Source organism: Hyla sarda, chromosome 10 (genome assembly GCF_029499605.1).
Source record: "Hyla sarda isolate aHylSar1 chromosome 10, aHylSar1.hap1, whole genome shotgun sequence".
Lineage (NCBI taxonomy): Eukaryota > Metazoa > Chordata > Amphibia > Anura > Hylidae > Hyla > Hyla sarda.
The window spans coordinates 15107470-15120625 of NC_079198.1; the positions used below are offsets into that span (position 1 = coordinate 15107470).

At 42.7% G+C, this 13156-nt stretch overlaps 1 protein-coding gene across 1 annotated transcript; it reads right to left on the reverse strand.

Annotated features, from left to right (window-relative positions):
• Window positions 1-1390: 1390 nt before the first annotated feature.
• On the reverse strand, window positions 1391-13156 carry LOC130294197 (fish-egg lectin-like). The gene is made up of 4 exons (XM_056543738.1): window positions 13108-13156; window positions 12719-12946; window positions 3744-4077; window positions 1391-1543 (listed from the first exon to the last, which is right to left on the reverse strand). Exons 1-4 carry the CDS (start codon window positions 13154-13156, stop codon window positions 1393-1395), a joined length of 762 nt encoding a protein of 253 aa, XP_056399713.1. The 3' UTR covers window positions 1391-1392.

Genomic DNA, 13156 nt, shown 5'->3' on the forward strand with positions numbered 1-13156 from the left:
CACCTATATAGTTGTGGCTCACACATAGGGACCCCAATGATCCACTCCTGCCCGGGGTCCCCATGAGTTGTCAATCTACCCCTGCCCGTCTGCTGTGGACCTCACTGCCAGACTGTGGCTGAGGGGTTAATTTGCTGATGCTGGGCTGGTATGTGAATCAACGTGTATGGGCATGGGCGGAGCTTCCTGTGATGCCACAAATATATAATTAATTATGGAAATTTCCATGGCCGGTATTTGTTTGCAAGCCTTTCCCTGAGGCTTCAGAACATACTGTTCCATGGGGCTCAATGAAGAGGATGAGTAAGAGGTAGAGGCTGCTGGTAAGCGTGCAGGATAGCTGTGGGTGACCAGAAGCAGAAGGACCATAGACTACTTTAAAGGGGTACTCCGGTGGAAAACTTTTTTTTTTTTTTTAAATCAACTGGTGCCAGAAAGTTAAACAGATTTGCAAATTACTTCTATTAAAAAATCTTAATCTTTCCAGTACTTATTAGCTGCTGAATACTACAGAGGAAATGCTTTTCTTTTTGGAACACAGTGCTCTCTGCTGGCACCTCTGTCCACTTTAGGAACTGCCCAGAGCAGCATATGTTTGCTATGGGGATTTTCTCCTACTCTGGACAGTTCTTAAAATGGACAGAGATGTCAGCAGAGAGCTCTGTGTTCCAAAAAGAAAAGAATTTCCTCTGTAGTATTCAGCAGCTAATAAGTACTGGAAGGATTAAGATTTTCTAATAGCAATATTTTACAAATCTGTTTAACTTTCTGGCACCAGTTGATTTAAAAAAAAAAAAACAGTTTTCCACCGGAGTACCCCTTTAACTCACCACACAGCATGGAGGCCCCCGAGCCACCACCGTACTGGTCTACCGTACAAGTCTGTAACCAAGGTGAAGCAGAGGGACAGAGTGGCCGGGGTTGTAAAGCTGCATCATACACATAGAGGATATACATAGGTGGTTATATACAGGTTATAGGAAGACACTAACAGGTATATATACAGGGACGTATAGAAGATATCTCCCTGTATATAAACCTGTTAATACTGGGGGGGTTATCAGTGTATGGAAGACTTCTTGCCTCCAGGAGGACAAATATTATATTTGGCAACCCCTGTCCTAGATTTTTGGGGAACTGCTTTGAAGTGTCTACTGAGAAAAAGACATATGGTTCTACATTAACCAGCAGGTTTTATTTCATGCAATAAATATTACAAAAATTGAATGTAGTGTTGTTTTTAATTTATTTTAGATATTATTTGTTATTATCACATTAAATTTTTTTATATTTTTCCCGTTATGTCTGAATCACAAAGAACAGCGTGCATCCTTTTTGCTGTGAGTTGGTTCTGTGACGTGACATCATGGGACCTCACTGCCGGGTTGGGTCTCAGAAGCCATTAGCTCTGCATTTAAAGATGTCTCCATTCTGGGTGAGAAGCCACAGGTTTCCCTCATCATAAGATACATGTTGTAAGCTGACAGGCATATCCAACCAACTCCAAGATATTCCAGTAGGATTCATAGCCGAGATCCCCTTCCTGAAATAGAGAGAAAAGGACACTTAAAGGGGTACTCCTCTTCCCCAGCGTCCTGAACATTTTGTACCGAATGCTGGGTGCGGGCTGCGGGGGTCGTGACGTCATGACTACACCCCTTGTGATGTCACGCCATGCCCCCTCAATGCAAGTCTATAGGAGGGGGTGTGGCGGATGCCACACCCCCTCCCATAGACTTGCATTGAGGAGGCGTGGGGTGACGTCACAAGGGGCGTGGTCGTGACATCACGACCCCCGCACCCAGCATTCGGAAGAAAATGTTCCGGACGCTAGGGCAGTGGAGTACCCCTTTAAATCTACAATGAAGATATATTGATTAGGACAGTAGCGTCATAGCTACAGTCTCTCACATAAGTGAGTCCACCTCTCACAGTTCCAAATTGGGACCAATTACCTATCCCCCCGGTGCTAAGTGACTCATTAGTGTTACAAGGTCTTAGGTGTGAATGGGGAGAAGATGTGTTAAATTTGGTGTTCTCTCTCTCTCGCATGTGTGATCCCAATAACCAGGTGAGGAGTACAAAGACAAGTGTGTCTTGTCTACAGTCAGGCATGGTGGTGAAGTGTCATGGTCTGGGCCTACATGAGTGCTGCTGGCACCAGGAAACTACAGTTCATTGAGGGAACCATGAATGCCAACATGTACTGTGACATACTAAAGCAGAGCATGATCCCCTCCCTTTGAAGACTTGGCTGCAGGACAGTATTAACACATGATAATGACCCCAAACACCTCCAAGACCACCACTGCCTTGCTTAAGAATCTTAGGGTAAAGGTGATGGACTGGCCAAGCATGTCTCTAGACCTAAACCTTATTTAGCATCTGAGGGGCATCCTCAAACGAAAGGTGGTGGAGCACAAGGTCTCTAACATCCACCAGCTCCGTGATGTCATCATGGAAGGGTGGCAACTTGTGATGCTCTGGTGAAATCCATGCCCAAAAGGGTTAAGACAGTGCTGGAAAATAATGGTGGCCTCACAACATATTGACATTGACAATAGGGTAATACTTCAGTGTTTTCACTGATAAATTATTTCCAAAAATGAAATGTGAGGGGTGTACTCAATTATGTGTTTTGGACCGGAGTCATGGAAAGAGAGCTGGGTGGCGCCTTTAGGGTCCCCGAAGGTGTAAAGATGACCTCAGCAAAGTATGTGGAGTTTCTGACTGACCACTTTCTTGCCTGGTACAGAAAGAAAAACTATGCTTTCCGTAATAAAATCATCTTCATGCACCAAAGAATACCTCTGCATCAATGGCTGATGTGGGGATAAAAGGAGAGAAAGTCATGGTGTGGCCTCCATCCTACCCTGATTTCAATCCTATTGAGAATCTTTGGAGCATCCTCAAGCAAAAGATCTATGAGGGTGGGAGGCAGTTTACATCCAAACAGCAGCTCTGGGAGGCTATTCTGACATCTTGCAAACAAATTCAAGCAGAAACTATCCAAAAACTAAGAAGTTCAATGGATGCAAGACTTGTGAAGCTGCTATCAAATAAGGGGTCCTATGTTAAAATGTAACGTGACCTGTTAAATTGTTTAAAAGTTAAAATGTTGTTAAAAGTTTGATGTAAATAGCTTTTGATTTCAGCAAATGCTGCAAACACAACAAATGACAATTTTCAGTTCTTTACAACCTATAAAGTGTTTTGAAACTTACTGTGCGTAATAATTTGAAACATGGCATTGTAAGTTTTTTTTATGTTTAAAAACAATTCTGTTTTCATTAGGAGGTTTATCCAATAAAATTCCTCTTAATAGTTGATAACATGAGAATTATGATGACTGTTATTTACATCAATTACCGTATATACTCTAGTATGAGCCGAGTTTTTCAGCACGATTTCAGGGCACAGTTTGTGGCAGTATTATATTCAGAGGGTGCAGTGTGTGGCAGATTTATATTTATATATAGAGATACATTGTACTATGAAATTATCACCAGCGATGAACTTTCGGCGGACGTGCCCCCCCCCCCCCGTGGGACCTCTTGTGATGTCTCCTGTGGTGCCCTCTTATTTCTGTTTATGCCCCTGACAATAAGAATATACTAATGACATGCCGAATTTGTACAGGTTGGGAGTAAATCTTATGACTCTATGGTGTCAGTCACTATACCACCACATCCTGTTTATATACCATGTATAATAGTGATATACAATGTCTACAAAGCTTTTACCTTTTCAATGCAGTTCCCTGTGGGTTCACACCATACACTGAGCCATCTGTGCCGACCTCCACCATGACTAAACTGCCTCTTATCTGCTGCCAGTAACTTCCCCAGCATTCTGTGGGCTTCACATCATGGCGGTAATATATGTCATTGTAGCGGTTGACACCCCAGCAGCCATAAGGGCCACAGCTGTAATACTTCAGACTCCCATCTAGTTCGGTATAGGAGAAGACGTCCGATGTGGAAACGGTTTGATCCTGGTCCAGGCAGTAAACCCAATCGTATTTATTGGCTCCAGACAGGAATTTATTCCCACCTGCATCTATCTGTTTCAGATGACCTAGGGCAACAAAATTATGGATAATGTTAGGTGAATCAGAGAAAGATAGATAGATAGATAGATAGAAGCAGGGCTGGACTGGCCATCGGGCATTTACCAGGTGGGCCAGGTTGTCTGTTGGCCTGCCCTGATGTGACGCACTTAAACTATCAGGAGAAGCCACAGGCTGCAGCCACCGCTTTAAAAGTAGTGGCCGCCAGCAGTACCTTATTCAAATGTAGATCAGACATCAAGCCGCATAGGCCGGGCCACCCGCTCTAGGTATAACTTAGGGAAAGAGCCACGGCCGCCACTTTTCGAGAGTCTCAGCAGTGTGACCTGACTCACGTGAGGTTGCTTCACAGTGGTGAGTTGTGTATAGATGTGCTGTGCATGTCTCTTTATCCACACCCCTCACGTCATTCATAGTGAGGAGCGGAGCCAGAAATGTAGCCTCAGAAGAAGAGAGTAGCACCAGCTCAGTGGCGGTTTCGGGGAGGCAATGAGGCAATTGACTTCCCCCCCAAAGGCCCTTCCTGCCACTATTCCAAGTGCTGAGATTTTCCGTGCGGACATTCCCCTGTGCAGTCATAGCCCCTCCCGACATAAAACTCTGGATCCGCCACTGCACCAGCTAGTCTGACAAGCCTCTTAAAGAGGAAGTGTCTGTGTGCCACAATTCTGATTTCAAGTCTTTTTGGATGGGCAGACCGATGCCTAATATGTGCACTAATCTAGGAGATCTAGAAACTGATTTTAGTGAGCCTTTTACACTGCTCAATGATTGTTTGGTCCAAACCTTAGAGGTGAGGGCCGCGTGGTGATTCTAAAATTTGTAAAATCTGCGGTCAGGTCATTTAAAGATCAGATCAGATGTAACATCTTACCCACATGCCGCCTGGGGCAGTAAAACTGTAAAGGCCCCGCTGTAAAACTTTACATCAAGGAAGCAAATGAGCAATGTATGGATTTAGACCCATATGACGACTTGTACTTTGCAATGACATCACTAATATTACAATAAAACATACAGTAAAAGAAAATAAATTATAATTTGTGGGGTAAAATTGAAAAAAAAAAACTTTATTTTGCTACTTTTGGGAGCTTCTGTTTCTACGCAGCATGCCTTTTGGTAAAATGACACACTATGATACCAATTTATTTAGGTTTTGTTAAATTTTACTACGGTACTTGTAAAAAATTATAACTTTTTGTATAAAAAAAAAACAAAAACGGGAATCCTTAAAATTATCCAATTCTGACCCCCTATAACGCTTTTATTTTTCTGTATACAGGAATGTGTGAGGGCTCTTTTTTTTTTTTGCACCATGATCTGTAGTTTTTTATGGCACCATTTTTATTTTGATGGACTTTTTAATCACTTTGTTTACATGTTTTAATGGTTTATAAGGAGACCAAAAATCTGCACTTTAGGACTTCAGTATTTTTTAAATTTACGCCATTGACCTTTTCATATAATATACAATTTTTAAGAGTTTGGACATGTTTATTTTGGTTATATAATTATTATTATTTTTTTTTTTAAATAAATGGGAGAAAAGGGGAGTGATTTAAACTTTTATCAGGGGCTTATTCATATCTATTAACTTTTTTTTATTTTTTAGCTTTTATTCACAATACCCGGTCAGCTCCAGAGGCTAGCCAGCAAATATTGTTGTTGTTTCTTTTTCATTTACACGTCATGATTAACTTTGTTCACAGCGTCTAAAGGGTTAATGCCGGATATCGGCCCGATCGGCGATTGGCCGGTAATAGCTGTGGGTCCTGGCTGCTGATAGTAACCAGGACCCATCGGGTATGAAGAGCCCTCAGCTCCAGAGCACTTGTCAAACAGCAGAAGTGGGTACAGGTTGTACATTTCAGCCCGATGTCCTAATGGTGTTAGTATACTTGACCATGAACAGGCTTTCAGCCCTGGGCCTGGCCCTGAACAACTATATTTCCATTAACTAACCGCAAGGGAAAGTAAGGAATTAAAGGAGTAGTCTTGAATAGGGTTTTTTGTTTTTTAACATTCCCATTCTGCCGTTAAAAAAAATAAAAATAAACTTGCCTTCCACCGCTCCCCCATTGCCTCAGTTGTCCCGCTGCGGTCCTGGTGCACTCCTCATCTTGGTTCCCTGTGGTCAATACGTCATGCTGCGTCTTTCAGGATCACAGACAGCATCTATGTCCTTCCCCCACCAGTAACCGGTGACATATTAAGCCACTACACTGGTTTTCCTTCTGGTTACATTGCTACTCAGCCAACCACTGGCCGAAGCAGGACATCAATTCACAAAGCTGCAGTATTACGTATTGACCACAGGGAACCAAAATAAAGAGTGCACCGGGGACCAAAGTGGGACAACTGAGACATTTTGTTCCAAATGCTGGCCAGTGGAGTACCCCTTTAAATGCTCCTAAGAAATAGAACTTCTCAGACGGTTCTTAATAAACTTCAACATGGAGAAACTTCTTTCACAGGCAACTTAAGTGTAAGACGATATAAGAAGAAATGTGTGGGCTAAACCAATGACATTGTAGGTACCAGGTAACAAATGACAGTGCTGGAGATTCTTGTAGCAGTAAATAGTTCAGTTTTTACAGACCGTGTGAGACTTGTTCACCAGATCTGTTTCTGTTCTTTCCTGGTGTTCAATATATATATATATATATATATATAAATCTTCTGTAATTCTATGTTCGTCCAGGAATTATGTTTTCATCCTGACCCACTGCAATGACAAAATTTACCTGTTGGGAATGCAAATGTTTGGATGTTGCTTCTGTGGTAAGCTTGTGGGGGTGTAGGGTATATGGGGTGTAGCTGTGCAGTGATGAAAGGGTGCTGGTTTAACCCTTAACTGTCGTGACGCCAGGGTGAGGGCTCCTCTGTATATTCTTGTCCTATCGCCACCCGTCGCAAGAGCGATAGGGAGGTATAATAAATGAATGTCCACAACCGGAGGTTTCGGAAAACTGTTGGAACTTTTACTGCAGGTTTTATGCAGTATCAAACAGGAACAGTCTTTATGCAATCAGAGTCTATGAGGATCCTGACAGTTGGTTGGGACCTTGTGAGTTTTAAAGCTTAGGAGATTTATATGCGCTGTTCCGCTGGATTTAGGGGATTGAGTTTAGGTCCAGCAGTCACGCGGACTTTAGCGGGGAGTTGTATTGTAACTCACGGTTTGGTATTATCAGGCTTCGGCCTGGTCTTGTATTTGAAAGTTGCACTGATCTCTACTCTCTGCTAGTCTGGAACCCAAGAGAGCGAGGATAGGCTGGCAGCTCCCTTATATGGGCAGAAGCTAGCCTTGAGCTCATTGGCCATACCATCTGTCATTATCTTTACACAAGGAATTATGGTCTAGGCATGTGACCACCCATGTGACCTAGGAAGGTCTTTCAACATGCCCTAAGAGAATTAACATTCATCACATGACTTAAGGTCCTGCGACACTATATACACAATTAAATATGCAATTAAATACATATACAAACATCACAAAATGGAAGAAGGAAGAGGTGACTAGGGGCTATCCCACCAGGAGGACCCTACTGGAACAAAGTAACTCTGACTTTTGGGACCACCATAAAAGGTACGGTATACCATATGGTACCGGGACACCACATTTCTTCATTAAATCTAACCAAGTGTCGGCTTAGTTATTCCATTACTGAAGCTTGAAGTCCAGATTTTGAAATATTTGGAAAATATTTTATTTAAAATCAACTGGTGCCAGAAAGTTAAACAGATTTGTAAATTACTTCTATTAAAAATCTTAATCCTTCCAGTGCTTATAAGCTGCTATATGCTCCACAGGAAGTTCTTTTCTTTTTAAATTTCCTTTCTGTCTGACCACAGTGCTCTCTGCTGACACCTCTGTCCATTTTAGGAACTGTCCAGAGTAGGAGCAAATCCCCATTTTGGCCACTTTTTATACCACAAAAAAATAAAATAAATAAAAAGCGATCAAAAAGTCTGATCAAAACATAAATGGTAGCGCTAAAAACTTCAGATTACGTCTCAAAAAATGAGCCCTCATACATCCCCATAAAAAGTTATGGCGGTCAGAAAAGGACATTTTTAAACATATTAATTTTCCTGCATGTAGTTATGATTTTTTTCAGAAGTGAGACAAAATGAAACCTATATAAGTAGGGGATCATTTTAATCGTATGGACCTACAGAATAAAGAGAAGGGGTCATATTTACTGAAAAATGTACTGCGTAGAAATGGAAGCCCACAAAATTTACAAAATGAGTTCTAAAAACTTGCCATGGTCTTTTATTATGTCCTCTAAATTGTATACAGCCTCATCTTTACCTCCCTATAAATCCTTCCTTGTTTTCCTATGAATTTTGCAACATCTAATACCCGTCACAGTACCTGTCACCTATTTGTTACTTGTTCTCTCCCTACAGACATTTGTTTATGCAAAAGTAGATCATCGATACCAGAGCTGCCCGATGTCGGAAAAAGGCTACGGCGCACGTATTGTGCAATATACTTTCTCGTGGATATGTTCAGTCCTCATGCAAAGAGTTTCGGTGACAAATAAAGAGGCAACAGATATAGGGCTGATGCAAGGATTTTTGTCACCCAAGGCAAAAGCTAATTTTGCCGCCTCCTTGACTCCGCCCATTGGCCGGCCCTTTGGCACACCCCACCTTACTACTGGGGTGACACACTGTAACAAGCCTCCTCCTCATGTAATTATCTTACTACTGGGGTGACACACTGTAACAAACCTTATCATGTAATCACCTTACTACTGGGGTGAAACACTGTAACAAGCCCCCTCCTCATGTAATTAGCTAACTGCTGGGGTGACACACTGTAACAAGCCCCCTCCTCATGTAATTAGCTGACTACTGGGGAGACACACTGTGACAAGCCCCCTCCTCATGTAATTAGCTGACTACTGGGGTGACACACAGGAAAGCTAGACAACCAGCACCCAAACCACTCGCACAGCCAGCAGCATCATGTTGCTGGCTGAGCGAGTGGTTTGGATGCTGGTTGTCTAACTTTCCTTTGGCAGGCAGAGCGGTGCCCCCCCCCCCCCCCCCATGAAGAGGGCGATCTAGGCAGCTGCCTATTTTGCCTATAGGCCGAGCCAGCCCTGAACAGACACAGAACAAATAACTATTGTTACGCTATGCGCTCCTCCTCATACGCTGGCCGTGAGTGCATGGTCCCCTTACCTACTGCTGCCGACGGGGCCGGGACTCGCATCGCGGGACGCGCCCGCATGCGAGCCCCAGTCCGTCACTCTCCGGGTGTTTCTCCTGTGCCTCGCATCTCCTCAGCCGCCTGTGTGGTCGAGCTGTGCCAGGGGTAGCAACCTGGGTGTCGCCTGCAGCTGCAAGCCCATCCCAATTTGCGGTGGGCTCTGGTGAAAACCAGCGGCACCTTAGACTCCGGTCCAGCAGATCCACATACACCGGAGTTCCTGTCTTCAGAAACGTGAGTGTTACAACTATATAGCAGAATTCATATCCACTAAGGCAGTAGTTCTCAACCTGGGGTACAAGTACCCCCAGGGGTACTTAGCAGTTCTCCAGGGGGTACTTGAAAATGAATCAGTAATGGCAGCCACTGCCACTGGTTACTGGTCTGGACCATTTTGAAAGAAATGGTAGGCTGACGTCATTGCACCGAGGAGCGGAGCAGGAGGACCACGAAGGGGAAGCACGGGCACTGGGCTGCTGTGGGAAGTAACTACCATCAGCTTTCTGGCTCCACTGCCCCTGCAGACCGGGGACCTACTGTTCTGAGACATAACAATAGGTCCCCAGACCAGAGGAGCAGTGGAGCACCAAAGCAGGACAGTATGGTGGCCTACAACTATATATGGGGGCAGTTTGGGGCCCTACAGCTATATTTGGGGACATAGAGGGGCCTAAAAACTTTATGGCGACACAAAGCGGGTACTATTACTGTGTGTGACACTAAATATGGGTAGTTTGTAAAGAGGTGGGTATTGTACTGTAGAAAGGAGCCTTAAATGTTTGTTTGGCTGGTTCTGTGGAGAAGACTTGTATGGGAAAAATCTTAATGGCGGTCTAGGCCAGATAGTAAAGAATAGTTAACAACTCCGGTTAGAGAAGACGTCACCTGTAAATCAGGGGGCATAGGGAGAGGAACAGGGGGCCTGTTATAGAGGAAAGTAAAGTATATGAATTATACTATAATCACTACAAAATGTCTCTAATATGGGGGTACAATTTTTTGGGAATGGGCTGTCAAGGAGTACCCAGGAAAAAAGCTTGAGAACCACTGCACTAAGAAACATACAGAACTGGGGCACACAAATTACCAAGGGAACCAGTGATTGTAGAAATGCCAGAATATCTAATAACATACATTGATCTATCATTTACTTTTCTCGTTCATATACAAAACAACTTTTTGCCTTTTGTAAATATCATTGTTTATCAGAGAACTGAAGGGCCCGAGAAAAGTATATTGCACAATGCGTGCACCGAAGCCTTTTTCCTGACATCCTGCAGCTCTGGTATCGATCATCAACTTTTGCATAAACAAATGTCTGTAAGGCAAGAACAAGTAACAAACAGGTGACAGAAGTCAATCATAGGGAAACAAGAGTTGATTTATAGGTGGGGGTAAAGATGAGGCTGCATACCATTTAGGTTTCTTTCACACTTCCATTTGAACACGTCAGGGAACCGGAAGAATAGCAGGAGAAAAAGTACATCATGCAGCGTATTTTTCTCCTGCTACTTTCGTTAAAAAACAATGGTGCCTGACGGACCCCATAATAGTAATTGGGCCCCGTCCGGATAACGGATGTTAAAGGCATAAAAATAAATACAAAATAAATTTAAAAAATACATTTTCTGATGAGGCACAACGGCAGTGTGAAAATGGCCTAAGAGGACATAACAAAAGACCAAATACAGTAGGAAATTACAACCCTCTGCCTGTAGAAACTGAACTATTTACTGCTACAAGAATCTCCAGCACTGTAATTTGTTACCTGGTACCTACAATGTCATTGGTTTAGCCTACACATTTCTTCTTATATCGTCTTACACTTAAGTTGCATGTGAAAGAAGTTTCTCCATTTTGAAGTTTATTAAGAACCGTCTGAGAAGTTCTATATCTCAGGAGCATTTAAGCTCTTTCATGTTGATGGCAACAGACGAAGATACAGTAATGGAGCTCGATTCTGATGACATCATTGAGTTGCAGTAACCATTGAACTTCTACGAAAATTGCTGAATCCACAGTCGTTTTTTTCCCTTTTGAATGTGAAAAAGTATATGCCAAAAACAGTAAAATGTAAAATGTTATTATATTATATTATTGTTTTTTTTAAATCTTTTATAAAAGATATTGCACTTTATGTGTTGCATTTCATTGTGTTTTATTCTTTTTATCATTACATCATGCCAAATGACTGACATGCTAAATATAACAGACAACGCAAAATCAGTATACCAGTATTATATTTGTCATCATTGGAAATTTTGTTTAGAAATAATGGGCTGCTTAGCTTAGCCTTTTTTTGGTCCCAGTCTGGCCCCAGATAGGAAACAGGCAAAGAAGGGATAAGGTACTTTTTGCCTCGATGTTAATTTTTAGCAGCATACAAAATACATGTTGTTAATTTTTTTCTGTAAGTCTGACCCCCCAATAGGCTGTACTATTCTGTCATAAAGAAGTACTCCACCCCTCGACACATAGGGGATAAAGATGTCTGATTGAGGTCCTCACATCCCCTCCATAAATGTTTAGAGGAGGGGGTGTGACTGCTGTGGTCGCTCGTAATCTGACATGGAGCAGAGTTTTCACCGTTCAGTGGATTACTGGGTTCACAGGCTGGAGATCGTGGGGGGTCCCAGCAACTGAACCACCATGAACAGACATCTTATCCCCTATCCTTTGGATAAGGGATAAGATGTCTAGGGGCGGAGTACTCCTTTAAGTCTTTTTCCCTTATACCTATAGCTAATGCCTTAGTTTTATGTTTGTTTAAGAGATACATTGATAGCCCCCCCATATAGTTATATTGCAGACATCACCCCCAGCAACGATTCTGAAGGATTTGTTAAACTCAATATTATGTCATCCGTGTATAGGGATATAGAGTGATACCTGTTCCCTCTATTAACCCCCGTGATTCTTGAGTCCATACGAATAGCACATACAAGGTGTCCTATTGACAAAACAAAAACCATCGGGGATAACGGGGCAGCCCTGATGGGTTTCGTTTGACATTCCAAAAATTCTTTCCGAGGGTGATGAGTGCAATGGACAAATAGCTAAATAAATAGATATTAGATCATATAAAATAGATAGATATATTTGATAATCTCATGTGCTCAGACATTACAGATCAGAGAAAAGCAAACTCAGCAGCTCGGGTATGTTCTGCAGAAACTGTTAGTAGGAATCTATCAACATCCATGTGTATGGAGGGATTGGGAAAGATAGGTGTCAGCGGACAGCTGTAAATTCCAAAACTTTAAAGCCAAGGGTAGCCATACACATAAGAGAGATGTTGGCTGAACACTAGCTGCCATGATAAAGTGAATTCTGTCGCTTTTGTGTTTACACATTTGGAGTGGAATAGGTCGGAAATGGTGCAGACCGAGAAGACCTTAAGGCAGTAAAGATGTCCTTACCATTTACAGGCAACCAGTCGTCATCTTGTAATTTAAAGATATAATTCATTCTGTCGACTCCCCAGACACCGGCTGGACCGACCGTCACATGGATCAGCTTGCCAGGAATCTGCTTCCAGTATGTGCCCACCCATTGGAAGATGTTGTCATCATAGTTCACACCATAGACCTGACCAGCGCCTGCATCGATCTGTGTCAGATTTCCAGGAACCAAAGTGCACAGCAGTCCTGAGAAGAGAAGCAATGAGACAATCCAAGGAAAATGAGAATGACACAATAAAAATTGTACAAGAAATAAAAAGGCATGAAGAGCAGTTCCATCAGGGAGTCTTGTTATAGGAATCCCTCCCAATACAAGTACTGACTCCATAAAGGAGGAAAGAAGTTACCTGCAGCAGCTCCTGTGTACAACAGCACAAGACCGAGGATCTGGATCAT

Excerpts from the sequence above, each read along its gene's own strand:
- LOC130294197 (XM_056543738.1), bottom strand. The coding sequence starts at position 13,156 with ATGATCCAGATCCTCGGTCTTGTGCTGTTGTACACAGGAGCTGCTGCA. Across the intron at positions 12,947-13,107 it reads GTACACAGGAGCTGCTGCAG|GACTGCTGTGCACTTTGGTT; the intron begins GTAACTTCTTTC and ends TTCTCTTCTCAG. Across the intron at positions 4,078-12,718 it reads CGACTGGTTGCCTGTAAATG|GTCATCTGAAACAGATAGAT; the intron begins GTAAGGACATCT and ends TTGTTGCCCTAG.